General features: G+C 49.1%; 2 protein-coding genes across 9 annotated transcripts; one reads left to right on the top strand and one right to left on the bottom strand.

The window, feature by feature from the left end:
• Window positions 1-1,248: 1,248 nt before the first annotated feature.
• hectd2 (HECT domain containing 2) lies at window positions 1,249-16,843 on the top strand. 8 transcript variants are annotated; one of them, XM_085921986.1, is made up of 23 exons: window positions 1,249-1,700; window positions 4,248-4,371; window positions 5,427-5,565; window positions 5,632-5,734; window positions 5,797-5,886; window positions 5,964-6,028; window positions 6,124-6,169; window positions 6,315-6,424; window positions 6,517-6,665; window positions 7,070-7,193; window positions 7,253-7,349; window positions 7,416-7,523; window positions 7,650-7,782; window positions 7,929-8,020; window positions 8,517-8,581; window positions 8,723-8,816; window positions 9,539-9,619; window positions 9,804-9,878; window positions 11,132-11,219; window positions 11,690-11,796; window positions 12,577-12,692; window positions 13,259-13,402; window positions 13,792-14,055. In XM_085921986.1, exons 1-23 carry the CDS (start codon window positions 1,635-1,637, stop codon window positions 13,910-13,912), a joined length of 2,337 nt encoding a protein of 778 aa, XP_085778112.1. In that variant the 5' UTR covers window positions 1,249-1,634; the 3' UTR covers window positions 13,913-14,055. The 8 variants fall into 8 exon arrangements, 5 of the variants coding, with proteins under 5 accessions (XP_085778112.1, XP_085778116.1, XP_085778114.1 ...); XM_085921990.1 differs by lacking the exon at window positions 9,539-9,619 and having other exon boundaries at window positions 13,259-13,425; window positions 13,792-16,843; XM_085921988.1 differs by lacking the exon at window positions 9,539-9,619.
• On the bottom strand, window positions 16,531-18,609 carry LOC147050503 (protein phosphatase 1 regulatory subunit 3C-B-like). The gene is made up of 2 exons (XM_085921991.1): window positions 18,446-18,609; window positions 16,531-17,776 (listed from the first exon to the last, which is right to left on the bottom strand). The coding sequence occupies exons 1-2, from the start codon at window positions 18,457-18,459 to the stop codon at window positions 16,819-16,821; spliced, it is 972 nt and encodes a 323-aa protein (XP_085778117.1). The 5' UTR covers window positions 18,460-18,609; the 3' UTR covers window positions 16,531-16,818.
• Between the last annotated feature and the right edge of the window lie 1,651 nt (window positions 18,610-20,260).

Here is a 20,260-nt window from a genome sequence, read left to right as displayed (position 1 = left end):
TTTTTTGGGGGGGAGGGAGCTCGAACCCAGACAGCCCAGAAACCAGGCTGACCTGGAGAAGATCTTTGTGGAGGAATGTGCCACAATCCCTGGTGCAGTGTGTGCAAACCTGGTGAGCCCAGCAATACCTCTACTTCCTGCACAAACTCAAGTAGGCGAGTGCCCCACAACCCACTGTGGGCACATTCTTCAGGAGCACCAACAAAAGCATCCTGACCAGCTGCATCAAAGTGTGGGACAGAAGCTGCACAGACTATAACAGAAAGCCCTGTAGCGCGTAGTGACCACAGCTGCCAAGATCATTGGTGCTCCACTCCGGCCTCTGCATGACATAGACACCACCTGCCTCACCCGCAAAGTAATCACGATTGTGGGAGATGTAAGCCATCCTGCCCACAACTTGTTCAGTCTCCTGCCCTTTGGGAAGACCCTTTATTTTATTTTTTTTATTATAATAATTATGTCACTGTCTTACTTGTTGCTATACATTACTGAATGTTATGTACTTTGAGTTATTTTCTAAATGGCAAGAAAACACATTAAAACATATTCTGCATTCCACAATTTTACACACACACACACACACACACACACACACACACACACACACACACACACACACACACACACACACACACACACACACATATATATATATATATGTTTGTTAATGTTAGTTGGATGTTTTTCATTTGTAATTTATCATTTTTATATATGATATATATATATATATTTTATATATATATATATATATATATATATATATATATATATATATATATATATATATATATATATATATATATATATATATATATATATATATATACACACACACACACACACACACACACACACACACACACACACACACACACATACATACATACACTAAACTATTTCCTATTATCCTTTAAAACTCTAAAAAATATAAGACCTGACCACATTCCGCTTAATCAGAAGGCATGGGGGCGTCGTATGGGCAGGGGCGGAGTCTTACTTAGCAGGCTGTGGGAGGAATAATACAATTCTGTGTTCTTATTTTTTATTTTTGTTAACACCTAACTAAAACAATTTACTATGATGCTTTAAAACAACATTCCTTTTTAGAAAAATACATTTAAAATATAAAACCGGACCACACTCCGCCTACTCAGAAGGCATAGGGGCGGAGTGTGAGCAGGGGCGGAGTGTGATTTAGCAGGCTGTGGGAGAAGTGGCTTGCCTGTGGGAAGCCATACCCTCTGAGTTCTGCAATCACTCACTTGCCCGGACCGCGCTTTGACACCACCCTAACGTGCCCTCCCCCTCCTCCAACATGGCGGCGGCCCGCCACGGGTGTCTTCTGGCGACTTGTTAGATCGCGTTTGACTAACGAAGACTCGTTCGTGTGCCCTGTTGGGAGTTTTATTTACTTTGACTTGCGTTTTGATTATTCCCCTTTCTTTTTCCTGTGTTGTCATGAAGAAGCTCCCGGATTGTCTGTGCGCGCGTACGTGTCGATGGCGCGTGCGCGGCTGCTGCCACGAAGTGGCGGCGGCGTCGAGAGGACGACAATGAGCGCTTGTGTCACTTTGGGAAGATATTTGCCGACTTTCGGCCGCTAGCGCCCGCAAAGCGACACCTTACGGAAGATGGACGGCGACGATCTGGGCGCAGTGACGAGCAGGGAGCGCGACAGGCTGCCGCCCATTTCTAGCGTAAGAAAAGCAACCGAACGAAAGCACGACACAATGCGCTTCTGACTGACAGACACTTGTCATCCTTCTTCTCAAAACAAAACAAACTGCAACAAATACAACAAACATGCGTCGAATGAGATTTCCTGGAAATAGCAAATGATAAGAGTGTGCTATTTGCCTGCTTTCTCCTGCTGCCAAACGAGAACCACCGCAGTTGGTTTCGGTAATTTTCATCTTCGAGGCGGAGTTTGCGTTCCAGATGCAACAATACGGCAACAAGCATTCAATCATCGCATTTTGCATTCGATGAATCGTTTAGAGACTTTGTGTGACGTCAATGTGTCCAAATTCCAGCCTCTCAACAGGAAAGCATTTCTGACCGGTCATCATCTATGAAAGTTGTCATTTTAGGCAATTTTTCTATTGGCAAACATCCGCTTTTAGTTTTTCTATTTTGCTTGTACTGTCTTTGATTTTTTTCTTGTCCTGTTGCTTGTTCCTTTTCCTTTAGTTTTGTCTTTTCTCCTTCTTTTGTCTGTTTTTCCCCTTTTTGTTTTTGTCTTTTTTTTTCTTGCCAGTTGTCGTTTTCTTCTTTTTGGAGTGATGATTGTGTGGCGCTAGATTTCTTTCCTCAATTGTGATGCACCTGACAAGCGTTTGTTGGGAAGAAATGAGAAAGTTGACCATTGGCCCTACAAGGTTGAACATTTGTGTTTTTCCGTTTGGTGTGTGGGTGCCCTTTTTAAATTGTGTCTTTTGCCGTCTTCACTCTTTTGTGTATGTCTTCTGGTGTCACTTTTGGTGACAGCGTTTTTGTGCTTGGCGTGTGTCATTTTGGATCGTCTTGTGTTTCTCCCTGTCGTGATGACAATTTCAATTTGCTTTATGTGTGTTTTGCCTCCTCGACCTGGCACTGTTCAGCATTGAGCTGAAAGCACAGCGACTTGCCACTTGTCAAACCCTCGGTTCAAGTCAACAGTGCCATTTAGAGGAGTCAAAAAATACAACAGCAGGGTTCATGACACAAATTTGAAGTTTTGTTTTCCCCTCACTCGATTTTTATGTAGCTTTGCCTTGTCTGTCTGGCCTGTTTGGCGCTCTTTTGGAATTGCTGAGGTAGTAGCAGAAGCATGCGGGCCTTCTTGTTTTGAACGGCGCTTGATGCCGCTCCATTGTCGGCAAGCTATTTGCGTTGGAGGCAGTCGCTCGCATAGCGTACCAAACTTGGGCGCTGCCATGATGTCATTAGCATGCCTGGCGAGCGTGACGGATGATGTCACGCCACTTGTGTCAGTACTCGGAAATGTGCGAATCAATCGCACTCGCACCTGCACGCACATTTTCTCCTGCCCTTGCATCTGGAAATGTCATCAAAGCGCACACGCATGCTTGCTCTTGTTGGAGGTGAGCTGAGCACGAAGTTTCTTCCACGCGTTCCTTCGGCCACTCAAGCGCCTCTCCTCTTAAATTCCCTTTGTTTCGTGAAAGGAAGGCGACCCACCAAAGTTTAATTTCTCTTCATGCTTGACAAGGCTTTTTGTTGCTGTCGCCATGCTCCTTGCAAGCGTTATCATTTTAACTGCCTGGGACTCTCCTTGCCCTCATGACAGGGCATCACTTGTGCTACCATAGATAGCCGCTCGTTCAAATTGGCTCCTAAAGCAAAGAAAAAGAGAACCCCCGTGGCCAAAACAATGCTGATGACGTGCGAAAAGGAGGAGCAGCGAGACCTCGGTGATGGGTTCATGAGGCGTCGTGTATCGTTTCGACACATTGCCAAAATTTATTGACACTGTGTCAATACTGTGTCGCTGACTGCTGAAACCCTCTGGACCTTAAAAATACTACAGGCAACCTAGTTGACAGACTCGACTGACACTGATTTGATGACCTAGGATATACATGAATTAATTTAGCTCATCATCATCATCATCATGATGATTAAGTAATTATATTTTATATTGTATTCTTTCATATTCATTTAAATTGAAAATATATTTTATTGTTTGGTTACAGTCAATCAATAATGTGAACATGTATCATAACGTGAACATCTAAGAGAACGTGTTGTGAAAGAGGATGTTTGTGCACTGGAATTTGGTTTTTACACATTTTTATTTAAAACAAGTTTTTCCAATGTTTTGAAATTGAGCCTGTTGCACCTTTTGGACACAATTTCTCCCGCCGTTGAAAACACCCACTCACACGGCACAGATGAGGCTGGAGTGCAGTGTAGTGGGTCTTTTGATTGTCCCAGTATCTGACTTGGGGCTGCTCCATAATTCTTGATAACTTTGAGGATGAACCGCAAAAGATCAGATATTTTTTTAGCAGATCCATCCCGTTGACAATGCGCTTCCTTTAACAGAGCTTTGGCGCGCTTCCTAGACAGGCTATACTGCTGCATGTTCAGTCGTGTCTTTTTAAAGCGATACGCGCACCGACACGGGGCTTCGCTCTATGAGCTCGACACATGCGCCAACGCATCGGTGTTGCCGGACCCATCACTACAGGACGGTATTGCTGACAATGATGCCACGTGATAACGATGCCATCTTGTGGCAGGCCCCGGGCCGCAAGGCCAAGCCTCCGCTGCCGACTCCGGGGAGCCTCAACAACACACTCCACCACCGACGGCTTCAGCTCAGAGACGCCGACATGCCCACCGCGCCGCTCGATTTCAAGCACGGTCAGTCTGTGACTTTTTTCACTTGAGTCTCACCAAGGTTGTGTGTGTCGCGCACGTGCGCGTTTTCATCGAATGCGAGCGGGTGTCCCAAAGTGTTTTGTTTTTCCTGCTGCTGAAGCTTCAAAACGACAGTGGTCATCAGATGTCGCTGTGATGGCGAAGGCCCGGTTGCTACGGCAACAGATGCCGTGCGTGTCGAGCGAGACTGCAAAACAAAGCACAGAAACTGAAAAGCGCAAAGGTGGCTGCTGAGGCCGGCGCCTCGCCCTTCTCAAAAGGAAGAGGAGGAAGATTGATGACAAGTGAAATGGGCTGCCACTCGTCCTGGGCTTTTCTACCTCGGCCACTCCAAACGCTTCGCACTGCGTCCACTTTCACTTCCTGATGGCGCGGCATCAGGGGTGACCGCAGCTTCACCGTCTTTCTCAAGGATACAGCGACATTGTTATAATGAGCAGAGACCGATACCTTTCCCCCCTCACGCAGGAAGGCCTGACCCGAGGTGTTTGTATTTTTCTGCAAAGTCCCAGTTGAGCTCCAAACAGGAAGCCGGTCCATCGTTTGATTGGTGATTGGTTGGCCAAAAAAGGCAAAGTTCAGCATCCTGCGCCTCTCCGAGTGCTAAAAAAAATAGAATGACTTGATTGTCATTGTACAACTGATGTACAATGAAATTAAGATTTTCTACCAGTGGGAGGCTGGTGCCATGAATGGCGCGCCAGGTGCCATTGAGAGCAATTGAGGGTTCAGTGTCTTGCTCAAGGACACTTCGACATGGTCACCAGGGATGAGGATTGAACAATTTGTGCTCAATGACGTTTGCCGTTGTTCTTTCTTGCCAGCGCCCACAATGCACCTCCTGTGTTACCTCGGCGACACAAACAAAGAAGCTAATTATCAACCGAAGCGTGTGTGTGTGTGTGTGTGCATGGCTGCATGTTCTTTGAAGCAATGACGTAAAATGGACGCTCTTCCTATTGATCATGTCAAATTTTAAATGATGATTTGGAATCGAGAACACTGAAGGTTTTGTGCATGTGTGTGTGACGCAACAGTGTGCGAGCTTCCGCCAATTGGCAGCCTGGCGTGTCCCAAGCAGCGAGCGACCATCGACACGCTGCCCCCGGAGGTCAAAGCGCCCTTCCCGTGTGACCCTGTCATTCCACTGCGCACCAAGACCACCAAAGACTTCCTGTGAGAGAATGCCGACACAAACTCACACGTCGCAGCACATTGTGATGAGTGCATGTGCATACGCAGCAAGGAGATGGAGTGGGCGGCGCTGTCGGGCGACTGGCGTGAAGTCCGTGAATTCTACCTGACCACCTTTGACTCGTTCATTGAACTCAACGCCGCCTTCAAGGTAAGACACGGCCTCCCTGCCGCAGCTCTTTGTTTGACCTCAAGCTCCGCCCCTTCCCCTAGCGGGAGGCCAACTCCTACTTCGACACCACCGAAGACTCGGGCATCGATGCCAAATTCGTCAACGCCGTGTACGACTCGTTGCTCCAAACAGTGAGTCATCACGCGCTCATGCACGAGCACGTCACTTCCTGTCACAGGCTCACGTGGTCATCTGGGCACGTGTGCAGCCTCAAGACATCCAGAAGTCTGTGCTGAAGGGGATCATCAACAGTCTTCTGAGAGAGTGGAAAGGGTGAGAGGACGACCTCCATGACATCATCCAGCCTGCCTACGCGAGACCCAACTGCAGTTTTTTTTTTCTTTTTCTCTCTTCCACGACGCACTCAGGCCCCGAACTAAAGATGACCTGCGCGCTTACTTCATCCTGATTCAGGTGAGCAGACGATGTCACTGTGACATCTCTCTGCGGCTGCTGTTGCGTTTCAGCCAATTACGCTGCAGGTTTTGTGGCAGGGCGGGGTGGGTGCCATGCCATCTTGGCTCATTTTCTCTTCTGCCTCTCCTTTGGATGTCGACAGAACCCTCAGTATTCCAGCACCAGCACCTACGTGATCTACGCTCACCTGTTGAGGCAGATGGCTGCCCTGTCTGAGGCCGATCATCATTTTCTGGTGCACTGGCTGACGAAGTAAGCACTACGGTGGCACCGGCGGCCTGTCACGTCAACGATGACGACGGCGTGACTCAGAGCGCTGTGACGACCAAGCGTGTGCCTGTCAGGTTGCCAGGCCAGCGGTTCCGTCAGCCGGTGGAGCGCCTGCTGCAGTTCATCTCCACTCGCCTTTTTCCTGCCGAGCCCGATGAGCTACCACCTGCCTGCAAGTGCTCCTGGTGGATCCCGTCGGCCACCAAAGTACTCGCCCTCTTCAGTGAGTGGGTCCGAAGCCGATAGCACCGATACCGCCGACATCAGGTGTTAATGCTATTTTGACGCTAAATGGCATCCGCTGAAATGGATTCCTCTTTTTTCTGACTTTATCATTTAACTACTGTTGGGATAATTTGAGATAAAGGGGAAAATTAACAAAAGCAAGAAATGAATTCATGGGGAAGCTTTTTGAGCATCCATAGTTGATGGGTTCAGTCTGAATTCTGCGAAGCCTCCCTGAAAGCAAAATTGGAAAATGTGGCCTGAAACAGCAGCAATTAGTTCGCGCTTTGGAGGAAAGCAGAAAAGGACAAATCTTTCCTATTTTAGTTTTGGATGGTTGTTGCACGAGGTGTTTGCATCCGTTGTTTTTCCACCACCCGCTTGCTCGCTCATGTGCTTCAGACGCGGCCAACAGCGTGTCGTCGCCACCCATCATGCCCTTCGCAGACTTTTACAACCTCACGCTGGAGCACATCGATTTCATGGAAGAGTACCGCACCTGGCAACACTACGGCAACTCCAGCAGGTGGCTCGGTCCGGCTCGGCCAGCGTCGGTGCCCGGCTGACCCCTTCCCTTCCCCTCAGGTTCTCCTTCTGCCAGTTTCCCTTCATTCTGTCGGCGGTGCTGAAGAAGGCCATCATCCAGAAGGACTCTGAGCAGCAGATGATCAGTCGGGCCAGGGTGAGCGCGTCCGCTCGCCCCGCTTTTGCTCTGGCCGGCGTTGTTGAGCATGCACGTGTGTCACAGCAAAGTCTGGTGAGCAAAGTGTCTCGGCGTCAGCGCGTGGACATGAACCTCCTCTTCCTCAACATCAGAGTGCGACGGGCACAGCTCTTGGCCGACTCGCTGGATGAGGTCAGGGCCCCCTTTTTGATTTTGCATTTGTTTTTTTCTGGCATGGTGGGTCAAAGCCTGAGCGCTCTGGTCTGCTCGCCTTTAATGTCCCGTTTGAATGGAAGGAACGTGACGATCCGTCTTCAGTTGAGCAGGAAGCGCTGCGACCTGAAGAAGAAGCTGCGCGTGACCTTTGTGGGGGAGGCGGGCCTGGACATGGGTGGCCTGACCAAGGAGTGGTTCCTGCTGCTGGTGCGACGCATCTTCCACGAGGACTACGGTGAGCGGGACGAGCACCCTTTTTCTTTGCTGTTTGACTTCCAAGTCCTATTCATCTTGCCCTATTAACGTCTTCTTTCCATTCACTGTGTTCTTTCCATCCCGCCAATTTGGGGATGATTGCGTTCATGCTGGCGTGTGCGTCAGGCATGTTCACGTACATAAAGGCGTCTCGCTGCCACTGGTTTAGCAGCTGGAAAGGGGACAACAACTACTCGGAGTTTCAGCTCATTGGGACCGTATCCTTCATGTGCAATCTTGTTTTCCGCGTGCAGCATGGTCTTCCTCACTTCAACGTCTCTGCACGTTCGTACGCACGCACGCGCACACACACACACACACACACACACACACACCACACACACACACACACACACACACCTGGTTGCCGTGAAAGGTTGCATAACTTAATAGCTGCCGTCTCTTTGCCAGCTTTCCCTCTGTGTGTGTGTGGGTGTGTGTGTGTGCGTGTGCGTGTGCGTGAGCGTGCACGCGTGTTTGGTCGTGGAAGAAATGAAGGCATTGTGGGCCACTTGTGCGTATTCTTGTGCCAGGAGCTCATTGATGTTGGTCACTTGCTGTCTGGTCACCGTGGAGACAGCAGCGCGGCGTCATGGTGCTGATGTGTAACAAGGGAGAGGAGGGCAACTTCTTGCATTAGCCGTTTAGTATTTTCACAGCTTTATAAATCCATTTTGGGAAGAGTGCGTGCGTGGTTGTCCTTAACGTGCTCAGCTGATGGGCTTGGCGGTGTACAACAGTATCGCTTTGGACATCCACTTCCCCCTCTACTGTTACAGGTGTGTGTGCGTGCGCGCCTGTGTGCCACTCGAGCAGTTGCCTAAAAGTGAAAACCTTGAAGCAGATGCTGGCTTGTCGTCAACTTCAAGTTGTCATCATGATGCTTTTTGCTGATGCCAGCTGACGGTGTCTTCTCACAGGAAGCTGCTGACGCCACCCACTGATCCATGTGACCAGAATGCCCTGGTCGGCATGGCGACCGCCACTTTGGATGACGTGCAGCAGATCATGCCGGTACGCAGTTGGCGACGGCGACAGTCACTCTGACACGTCACGGACACCTTTGCAAACTTGATTCCACCCGCCTCATTGCATCTTCAGCTCTCTTTATTCACGTCGTCCACATGATTTTGAGTGGAGATGTTGCAGGTTACTTTCACACAAGCAAAACCACACTGTTGTGCTTTTATTTTTGGAAGGAAGAACTGGACGCTCAGGCCTGTGATGGCATAATATACATTTGAGCAAGTAGCCTGACATGTCCGCCCGGGTTGGGGCTTCCTCCCTCAAAAACGTGATCTGGCAAGGTTAGCCAAATGAGGATCAAAGATGGCAGAAGGGAGGGCCTTGTCATCATTGTGTGTTGTTGTGAGCCAGACACGATTGCGGCAGGTTGACACCACGCCGTCACCAGGGATAAACTTTGTCCCGTCGTCTGAGCCAGGCACAATGGAGGCACAGGTTCCCCACCAAAAGTTAGAAAATAAGGTGGTTTGTCCACGCCAAACCGCAAACAAGCACCGCTTTTAAAAGTGACTGACAACTTTATTGGCTCCGGAACCGTAAAGCCGAGTGACCTCAAGAGGTCGCAAGCGATGCTCCAAAAGGACACGTCCTGTTCGCCACTGCCTCCAGAGGGAGACAAAGTCAAACTATTCACGCGACACACTAACTCTTGTGTCAAGGGGAACTGCGCACTTTTTTTTATGTGCGTGTTGTGTGTCTTTTTATTTAAGTTAGCAAGAGGCAAAGATCGAGAACACAGCCCTTCCCAAAGGTCGCACACGCAAGAGACAGATTGGTGTGCCAGTAGTTGTGTAAGAGGTGTGCAACGGCAGCAGCTTGCTCCCTTTACTGAAAACGTCCAAGCAAATCGTCTCTCTGTGTGTGTGTGTGTGTGTGTGTGTGTGTGTGTGTGTGTGTGTGTGTGTGCGTGCGTGCGTGCGTGCGTGCGTGCGTGCGTGCGTGCGTGCGTGTGTGTGTGTGTGTGCGCGCACACAGGAGCTGGCTCACGGTTTGCAGGAGCTGCTGAATTTCGACGGGAATGTGGAAGAAGACATGTGCCTCGCTTTCCAGGTTGTCACAAATTACCTGATGCACCTTCACATACGAAACAATTTTTTTGTCATTCCATCAATCAAATCAATTCATTGGTTGAGTTCAAAGGTTGACACTTGGAAGGGGTGCACTTCTGCTTGATTGGTCCACACTAAGCGAAACAAAATCAAAATCGTCAAGTAATTGGCGAATGGCTGAGTTGCCCACGAAATGACATTAACTGTAAAGCAATGACCACGACGTCTTGTGAATGGCCTTCAAATAATTTGTAGAAGATTCCAAGGGGAAAAAAAAAAAAAAGTATCCTGTGAAACGCTTTCACCGATGTGTTGTTTAGCGCCTACGAGTACATAAAGTGTAACGTGAACATAGCCAGCAATTAGCGGGAACAAATTCACAATTGTATTGAATGGAAACCAGCAGCGGACTTTCAAACAAGTCGCCTTCAAAACAAAAGTCACACCAAAGTGGAGGCTAACATGATGTCAAGAGGGTGTGTGCGTGGAATGCAACTAGAATGAAATGACTTCCACTCAGGCCTCACTTGAACTCATTGACCTGTTGATTGTGTATGGCCTTTTACACTGGTTGCATTCTAAAACCCTTTTGGTTTTGTGGCCCTTTGCTGCGGACATAACTTTAGGCTCTTGGATGAGACCGATTTTCTTCACCAGTGTCATGGCTACAAGCATTTATTAGCAACACAACTAATGTCTTCGAAGTCAGCCAGGCAAGGACAACAACATGCGTGCACACACACTAATGTTATCCAACTTACTCGTAAACATTATAGCAAGCATGCTAACAAAGCAGCTGGTAATTAATTATGCCAATGTCTTGTACTTATATGTTAGATTGTAACAATGAGCGGTTACTAGTGATGTCTGAATGCAGTCAGACGAAATAAGCTATGCTCGCAAACAGGCTGATAGGTTAGCGTGCTAATCTATATCGTGTGATTGTTTTGCTTATCACAGTAACGACAAGTGTTTCAACACGTGGCTGTGTGAAGTCAGTCTTGCTAGCCAACAGACTAATTGGCAGGAAGGCGAACAAAAGAGGAAATAAATATGCTAAAAATAAATATGAATCTAAAAACCTAAACAGGCTGTTGAGCAGGCCAACAATAAGGTTGTGCCAGGTTGTGCTAATAAGGAGCATAACAAACCATCTAATGAATTAGCTAATTACGTCTGAATAAAAAAAAGCTTAAAAGCTTCCATTGTTTCTCAACATACTAAAAATAAATCGTACGTTAACCCGTGTTGCAGGTGTCGCAGGAGGAACTGGGCGTGGTCAAGTTGTACAACCTGAAGCCAGGAGGAGACAAGATTCCCGTCACCAAACACAACCGTAAAGGTATCGGAAAAGCTGTCTTTGTCCTCAGCTCTATGTGTGTGGCGACCGGCAAAACAATTCCAATGTACAGGACTCTTGGTGCGAGTAAACTGACCCGCGTGCCACGCCCTCAGTAAACAGGAGGAGATGAGGCGCATTCGCTCTCGCCCGCAGTACTTTGGCTTTCTGCACTTGGTGTGCCTTTCTAGCTTCCTTTCTCCAGACTCCCATGTCATGTCTGCTACTCTTTGTTGTTTTGAACATTCACGCACCATGCCAAAGGCGGCCTCGTGTTCCCGTGTGCTTGGCTGCTGCTTTTCCTTGTCGTCCGTCTTTTTGAGTGTGTGTGGCCGGCCGGCTCTCATGTGGCCCGTGTTGTTCGCCGCCGCCGTCCTTCTCATGGTCTCGTGTCGCTCCTCCTTTGTGGCTGCAATTGACATTCATCAGTTGGGCTTGGTGGTTGCTGCTGCCGTTCTTCTTCTTGTTGTCAGAGTACGTGCAGCTGTACGTGGACTTCCTGCTGAACAAATCCATTTCCAAGCAGTTTGCCGCCTTCTACCACGGCTTCCACAGCGTCTGCGCCTCCGACGCCCTCATGGTGAGTTGGATAATGTGCGTGTTGCCCACCGGTTACACACACTTGTTAACATGTTAATGCCCCAAAATCTGGTAAAACACTCATACATACATAACACGTGAAATAACATGCCACGCCACACGTTCTAAGCGCATAGCACCTTTTCCATATTTGCTTCACGTTACAGTATTTTACATGCGACGTGCACGCATAGTACACTGACTCTAGGGGGTACACATTAAAGGGGTAAAGCGCATCGCTTGTCTTCCAGCGGCAGACTAAAACCATGATGTGACTTGCCGATGGTCTTGCATCACTTCCTGTTCTGCGGCCACACTGAACCGAGCGAGTCACTCCACTGTTTTTGTTTGACACCTCTGAGCCTCACTTAAGTCATCCCAGCTGTCTAAATGAGCTCAGGATTCATTCGGTTCTGTCATGTGACCTTGTGCGTCTCCTTCCATCCAAACACATTGCCTGAGTGCCCATGTGTGTCTTTGGACGGGCGCTAGTAACTCCTTCCACAGAACGTTGGGACATTCTGGATATGATAACTTCCTGCTTTCTCTTTTGCACACGGCACACAACTTGTTTTCTTTTGTGACAACGGCGTGCTGCCTTTCACCTTTAATGTTGAGTTGATGGATTTGATTATGTCATACAGACCCACCAACTCAGACTTACAAGTTGAGGAAAAGATGACGTGGTCAAGAATAACGAGATGCGCTTGAGTCGCGGTTGACATGCAGCTGACATTCTGCTGATACGCGGCTGACACGCGGTTTCCCGTTCTTGCGGCAGCTGCTTCGTCCGGAAGAAGTGGAGATGCTAGTGTGTGGCAGTCCTCAGCTGGACATGAGCGCTCTGCAGAAAGCTGTGCACTACGAAGGATATGGCAAGAGCGACGCCACCATCAGGTGACACATGCACGTGCATCAAGTACAACCAATCTTCAAATTGCCGCTAATTCGTTTTCATGTCAGGGCAAGGCACGGTGCTAAGACACATGATTAGGGTTTGCCTTGGGGCAGGGCACTGAAGCTCTGTCAGAAAAGTATCTCGCCCCAATTAAGAGTCGGCAAGCTCTTTACAGCAGACTTGCAAGAGCTCTGAATGTTGTAAGACAAAAAAATGACTCGCTCCTAATGCAAATAAACATCACGTGCTTACATAGCTAAACAAACAAGGCTTGCTTGTGCTTCCCCCAATGATTTGTATTTCTGTCTTGATTTTTGTTTTCAAGTCAGAACAAGAGAAACCCAACATGCCTTTAAATGCGGTTAAAGCTAAACAAGTTGGCCATCCTCCAAGCTGACTTTTGTTTGTCTGTTGAGTTGGCAGAGATCTGTTTTCATGTCAGGGCAGTACGATGCCAACAAATGCTTGCCAAAGCAAGAAATAAACATGGAGCCGTCACACGTAAATGAGATGGGATGAGGTACACTTGTGAACATCGTAACTTTGCTTGTGTGCGTTCGCGCAGGAGTTTCTGGGAAGTGGTGCTGTCATTCCCCGTGGATCTTCAAAAGAAGCTGCTTCACTTCGTAACAGGAAGCGACCGTGTCCCTGTGGGGGGGATGGCTGACCTCAACTTCAAAATCTCTAGGCTGGACGCTCCCACCGACTGGTACGAGCGCCGTCAATGTGAAGGCATGCGACGACAGGTCACCTTGGGCAAATGGGGAGGCATGTGGGAGGAGCTCACCTCGGGCAAATGACTTCATTCACGCTGACGCACGCACAAAAACGCTTTGCGATTGCTGCTCATCGGCCAAAAGCGGCCACATGTACTCGAGTCTGGGTAAACTGCCATGTCGGGTGGTTTGAGCGCTCTATCGTGACATTTTTTTTTCCGAAACCCGACGGCTCAGAAGAGCTTTTAAGTATAGCTGCTAAGCAGCGAGTGTGTTGACGCTGATGTCAGCGTCGACACAGACGAGCTCCTCTCTGCGGGCAACCGCGTTGTCAGAGGTGTGATTGCCACATCTAAGTGTGTTTGCGCTTGTGTGTCCTCAGGCTCCCCGTGTCGCACACCTGTTTCAACCAGATCTGCTTGCCGCCGTATCGCAGCAAGAAGGAGCTCAAACACAAGCTCATCATCGCCATCTCCAACGCGGAGGGCTTCGGCCTTGAGTGATCCCGACGCATCCGCTTGGGCCCTCGCCACTTTAGCCTCCCCAACCGCACATGTAGTTCAACGGACTATTTTGCTTTTTCTGAACACGATCATACTTAAGCACCCGAACGAGCTAGCGTGTCGCAGTACCGCCGTGTTCCTCAAGGAGCAGTGGCGAGTCAGAAGATGCAGGTAGAACTTCGCGACATGCTGTGCAAGTTAGCAGCTATTTTGTGAAATGTGTCACTTCCTATGTTTGACATTGTGGCATGTTTTGACGCCGCAGCAGCAGAAGCTTTTTTGATGAACGTGTTAGTTTTAGCCTTAGCTTAGCAATAGACAGAGCAGGAAGTGTCACTGACGCAAAAAGAAGCAGACAACGTGACAACAAGAAGCCGTCTCCAAAATTTTTGACGACAACCTGACCGCAAGAACGAGGCGACCAGTAGCTAGCGACAAGTAGGTGACAGCTGCTAGCTGATGGCGAGAAACCGATGACTTAAACACAACCGGTTCCTGAAAAATGGCAGCTGACAAGACGGTACACTTCCACCCTGACTACCAGTGCCGAAACTGGACGCCTAGAAGCCGATGACTCCAACCTGGAGATGACTATTAAGAGCCTGACTGCAAGAACTTGAAGACTATTTGTTGATATCTGACATAGCAGTGCGTTGAAGAGGAAAACACTGCAGCATTCAGAGCCTTTAGATTGACAGCTGTTTGAGCAACAGCTACAACACAGCTTTAGCATTAGCTTAAGGAGGAAGGATTCAGCAATCAGTGGCTTCAAATTGCTGCCCCGCTGGCCTGGTTTCCACAGAAATGGGCACAAGTTACCAAAGTGGCCCTGAGTGGGTCAAAAAGCAAACGGAACACCACACACACACACACACACACACACACAAAAGACAAGCTCTCAAAGCTCCTTTGTCTATTTCAGCCCAAGTTCCACTTGGCTTCGCTTGAGTTGGGGACTGCAAGCTGGCTACTCAAAAGATTTATTGTTGTTGTCAGCAAAGAGGATATGGTGGTTGCGTTGAGACTAGCGTTCATTGCTTTTTTTGTGCTAGTGTAGTTGTCATTGATGTAAAAGTTTGACATTAAAGGTCTTGCTTGAAGCTTCCTCTCGCCCGCACAAGTCATCTTTATGATTGTGACATGTTCACGACCTGAATGTGGTTCATGCCGTCTGTCATAAGTGCAACCTGTTTCGACCTTTGGGGAACTTGCCACGATCAAAGCAAGAACGTAAGCACCTGAGAGGGCACCTGAGTGGGCCACGTGTGGATGCAGACTTGAATAATGGCATTGCTTCCAGAACAGGTACATATGCAAGTGTACAGATGCGCTCGATAAGTTTTTGTCCAGGCCGCAAGTGAAGTGACTCTCTGTCCTGCTTTTTATACCACCAGGAACATATCAAGAATTGGGTATGAATTTGGCGTGAAGCATTTGCAAGTGAAAAAGTGTTTGACGAGGGAAAGAGCCTTTCCAAAGAGCGTTGAGTTGGTGCAGCACCACCCGAGCAATTTAGCGACGTACAATGAAGTTACGCTGGGCCAGGGTCAAAGTGGTAAGCTGGCACAGCTCGCACAATTCACACGACAGCCGAGTTGTTGGGTGGAATGTAAGATTCTTCTTTGTATTTCAACGATTCCCCCCAAGCCCCCCACGCCATGTCGCGCGCACTCAAAGTAGGTCACGGCCAGCTTAGTCATTGAGTAACTCAGAGACCTGGCACCGACATTCTTATCTTCTTTGATAAGATGGGCCGCGCCCCGACACGCAAACGTGCCAGGTGCTCGGCCGACGACCTCGTGCTGACCTTTTTTGTTCATTGATCTGTTTTGGTTGGGGTGGGCGGGGCCAAGGTGCTGAGTTCCTATTGGTGAGTTGAGTTAACATTGTTTTACTTAGCCTCCATGGAGAAGCCTCCATCCCAGGGCCCCAATCCAGGGCCTCCATGCAAAGTCCTCCTTTTGTTTGTCCTCAGCCCGTTAGAAAACAAACTTGCCCAACTGAAAACTTGGCCGTAATGGCGGTCGTCCATGGGGCCCCACATTCCTCCTCATGGCTGCCACCTGGTTCCCCTAAACCATCTTGAGGCAACTTGAGTCGCATGTCTGCACACATCCCAACTAGAAGATAATAATTTCCTGTGAGTCACAAGCAATTTGTTGTGGCGGTGCATCCCGTCTGGCAGAGGTGCGGATTACTAAACGAAGTTGTATGTATGCACCGGCCAGGCTGGTCGGTCTTTTTTTACCCGCCCCTTTAACCTGCAACACCCCCCAGGAAATTGCACACGCATCTGTACGCAAACACAGGCACTCATGCTCACAACATGAGCTGTGCTCCAATGCTGTGCGTTGGATATGTCAATCATCTTTTTGTCCACGCATGTCCTCAAGTGCCCTTTGCGCGTTTGTGCGACGTCAGGGTGGAGAAATGGTTTTGAGATGTTCACTGTTTCGACAGACCTTTGACACACACGGATGTGAATACACACCACACGTGCGCGTCCATCCGCACATGTGCCCTTATTGTGTATCTGACATGTCCGCGATGTAACAGCTCCTTTAAGGTGGCGGTGCGGTTTTGAGAATGGGCTAAGGATGGCGAGCGGGACACTCCAGCATGGAAACGACATGCAAACTTTTATTCCAAACAGCACGACTAACTTTGCCAAAAGAAAATTAAATTTATGATTGGCAGCCACGCACACGCACACTCACACACTCTCTGTGCAAATCACCAAGATGTGTAGGATCGCTGCACCACAAGCATGTGAAGCAATAAGAAACACTTGCGCTCTCATGACATCAGCAGGTAATGACCTCCCCCGCCCAAAAAAATAAAAACCAGCCGGCTCTCTTGCTTCCCTTCAATATGAAGGATATAGCGTCTGCCGGCGCAGTAGCCAGTCACCAGTAGGGCACGGCGGGGTCCACATGGTTCCAGCTTTGCCAGCCCGGGAAGAAGCCGCTGCACATGCGAGGGCTTCCCAACTGCTCCAGATCCGGCACCAGCACCTTGACGCTGCTTGGTTTTGTGTGCTCGGCGGGAGACGGAGAGGACACGCCGCCAATCCAGCCCGCATGCTTGATGGCGTAGTTCTTGCCGTCGTTGTTGTCCCAAAAGGTCCGGTCTCTGACCTCAAAGCGGACGCAGAACTCCACTCGATTCTGCGGGGGAATGTCGGAAGGAAGGTCCAGAACAAAGGCAAAAGTGTCGGTGTCGTGGGCGCCGTAGACGTTGTTCATGAAGGTGCAGTCCACCTCCACAAAGCTGGCCCACGAGTCAAAAGTCACCCGCAAGTGCACCGACTTCTCAAAGCCGACGTTGCGCACCTTGACTGTGCCAGTGAGCAAATGCGCCTGCAGCGAGCAGTTCTCCAAGCAGACAGAGTTCCGGATCAGACGGTTCCGGAAGTCCAGGTAGTCTGCAGAGGGCTGCTTGAAGTCCAGTGCCAGGCTGCACGCCGAGTTGATCTTCAGTTCCATGGCAGCGGTCCCCAGGTCGCTCATGTCGAACTGCAGCTCGCCGCTGCGTTCCTCGTCGTTCTTGGAGAAGATGCGCACGGCGGTGAGCGACATTCCTTTAGAGTCGGCGAACACCACCTTCTTCTTCTGGCTTTTATTGCTCCAGCTATCCTCGTGGGAGGCCGCCCGCTGCTGGCTACTGAGGCAGGGCCTGAGTGCGGCGGTTGCGGCGGCTGCCCGGTCCCGCTGTCCTCGTCTCTTGGTTCGGTGGAGAGGAGCCTCGTAGGAGGTCAGGAAGCCCCTGAGAGGGGGAGGAGAGTGGCCCACGTAGAACCGCATGGCCGCGTCTATGGGCATGACTGGGCCGGGCATCGCAGATGGACTGAAAGACGGCAGAAGTCTGCAGGATGGGACAGGAAGAGAGTGCTGGCTGAGCAACGCACTTACAAGCCAAGCCGCAACACTGACTCATGATCGTCACTTCGCTTTGGACAGATGAAGAAATGGCGCAAGTGAAGTCAATGTCAAATTACTTTTTTATCTTGTTTGACAGGCGGGAAGAAAAGAAAAACACAACCCAAATCTGTCAATTATCCGTCAAGCAGGTCAACTAAAGTTGAATGGGAGGGCCGGAAGAAGTCCTCCGTTCAGCTTCCTGACACCAACTTATATGTGTCATATTTGTCAACCGCGGCCCTTTGAAATGCTGCTGGCTCGACCAGTGGATTCTTTTTAGCGACGTTATTTTCAATAAGCAACACCATTAGATGGATTGTCATCATCTGGATGTTCCACAACCTCTCTTCAAACTTTGAGAGAACATGGCATTTTAACTTATTTTATTCCTTCTCGTGCTCAAATCTGAGTCCGAGATAACAAACACTAGTTCAGCCGTTGCGTGCTTGGCACGCCCACTGTACCAAAGTCAGCAATTCACTTGACATGAAGTTGAAAGAAGTTGCTTTGCTAAAGACAGAGAGGGGGGAGGGGCAGCTGTCAAACTTTGGCCCTGAAAGCGGAAGCGACGTGTGAGTCTGACGACTGGCGCAGGACTTTTTGCAACTCTCACCTGGTAACACTCATGGAAAACAAAGGCTCAGATCCCAGCGCTCCAACAAAAGTCTGCTTCTACACCATTTCCTGGCTGCCGTCCCTCGTCTTGTTCTTCTTCGTCCTCCTCATCGGGCCGTGACTAGGCTGAGTGTTGAGCGGTTCCGCTCAGCTGTCTTTCTAGTGTCAAGTGCTCCCCGCACCGGCCAATCGCGACGGAGCGGGCGGGCCGGCAGGCCAATGACCTGCCGGTGCTGGCTTGGAGGAGGCGTGTTGTATGTCAGCTCGCTCCATAAGCAAGATGGCGTCCGGATAACCTGTGGCAAAGACGGCTAGTGCCATCTGCCGGCCAGCTCTCCTGCCTCAATGGCGCACACTAGTGCAGTAGAAGTGCACAAGTCGAACGACGAGGGCGCTTAGTGAAAGCTGTTCGAGTAACATTTTTCCATTTCTGTCACCCACAACTACTCGCACTCTCACAATCAAACCTACGGATAATTTCGGAGTGCTCAATCGGCCTAGCATGAATGTTTTGGCATGTGGGAGAACATGCAAACTCCACACAGGAATTAACTGCATGTGAAATATTTCAGCTGCACGAGTGAGACATTATTTCCACACCTGCTACGTGTCCCATTGTGAATTTGAAGAAACCACAGTCTCGACGATGCACTCGTGTTAACTCAAAGGACGTTCTCGATTCAATACATACAGAGCGAAAGGACAGTTTGTGAAGTCTCAACCTGCATTATAATAACAACAGAATCAATGGTGGTGGATAAAGCAATTTTGCTCAAGTTGTCCTGACACTTGTGTTGATTTTGGAGGCAGGCAGGCAGGCGCAATACCAATAGAGACGCAAACTGCAGTACAATTCACATCGTGTGCGTCTGTCTGCAAAGAGGGTTCACTTCGGGTCAACAAACGTATGCAAATTCACTCATTCACTCTTTGTCTCGTTTTCACTTGTTGGGCTTTCTCACACCCACCGTTTTGGTGCAACCGGTCTGGGGTGTAAAGTCGAGATAGCCGTGAGATTTTCGTGGTTGCCTCGCGACAAGCGCGGCCTCGACGAGGTCACCGGCACGGTGAAACGACTGTAAAAGTTTAGTGAGTGATAAAAATGAAGATAAAACAACTTCAGACCATCGGAGGATTGACCAACAGGCTGAACCTTCGCACCTCATGGCCTCCTTGAAAGGAGTGGGGCGTCTGATTTCAGCGGCATCCCAACATGAGAAGGGTCACGTGAACACGCCGAATACCCAATGGATGACTGTTTTATGCCTTCGAACGCTGTGGACACGCAGCGGACACGGTGCGGGCTTGAGTCACACGTCCTCCATGTCCAAGTCAAACACAGACAAGATTTCTAATTAGTCTCCACTTCTAATTTTTTTGTTTGAGCTGAAGTCATATAGCCGTGTTTTGGCTCTTGTTTCCAACAAGAGAGGCGCGCGTACATTGTTATTTTTGGAAAAGATCTTTGGTGTGTCCTTCAACCAAATTCTAACCGTTTTTGAATTTTAAGTTTTATGTTGCTTTTTCGAATGTGTGCCTTGATCTGTTTTATATGTTCATTCTACAAAACAAAACTTGAACATTTGTTTCTGCTAAATAAAGTTTGCAAAAAACAAAACACAGACAAGATTTCTTAACTCGCATGGCATATGACTGCAGACGTCACCCACTCTTGTTGGGAGGCATTTTGTTAACTCAAATCGCCTCGTTTAAGCGTTTGATCACATATATGGGGCAGATTATTGTTTTGACGTTGATCTGGACTTCTTCTGTTCCATGTGCTCGTTATATTTTGGTCTCCGCCTGCTTTCGA

Source organism: Syngnathus leptorhynchus, chromosome 10 (assembly GCF_054491065.1).
Source record: "Syngnathus leptorhynchus isolate UIUO chromosome 10, UIUO_Slep, whole genome shotgun sequence".
NCBI classification, from domain to species: domain Eukaryota; kingdom Metazoa; phylum Chordata; class Actinopteri; order Syngnathiformes; family Syngnathidae; genus Syngnathus; species Syngnathus leptorhynchus.
Note: the sequence above shows the minus strand (reverse complement) of the source record. Positions and strands in the feature narration are given on the sequence as shown.

Coding starts and splice junctions, on each gene's coding strand:
- hectd2 (XM_085921990.1), top strand. CDS start 1,635: ATGGACGGCGACGATCTGGGCGCAGTGACGAGCAGGGAGCGCGACAGG. Junction 6,170..6,314: donor CTTACTTCATCCTGATTCAG/GTGAGCAGACGA, acceptor GGATGTCGACAG/AACCCTCAGTATTCCAGCAC. Junction 9,879..11,131: donor ACATGTGCCTCGCTTTCCAG/GTTGTCACAAAT, acceptor CCCGTGTTGCAG/GTGTCGCAGGAGGAACTGGG.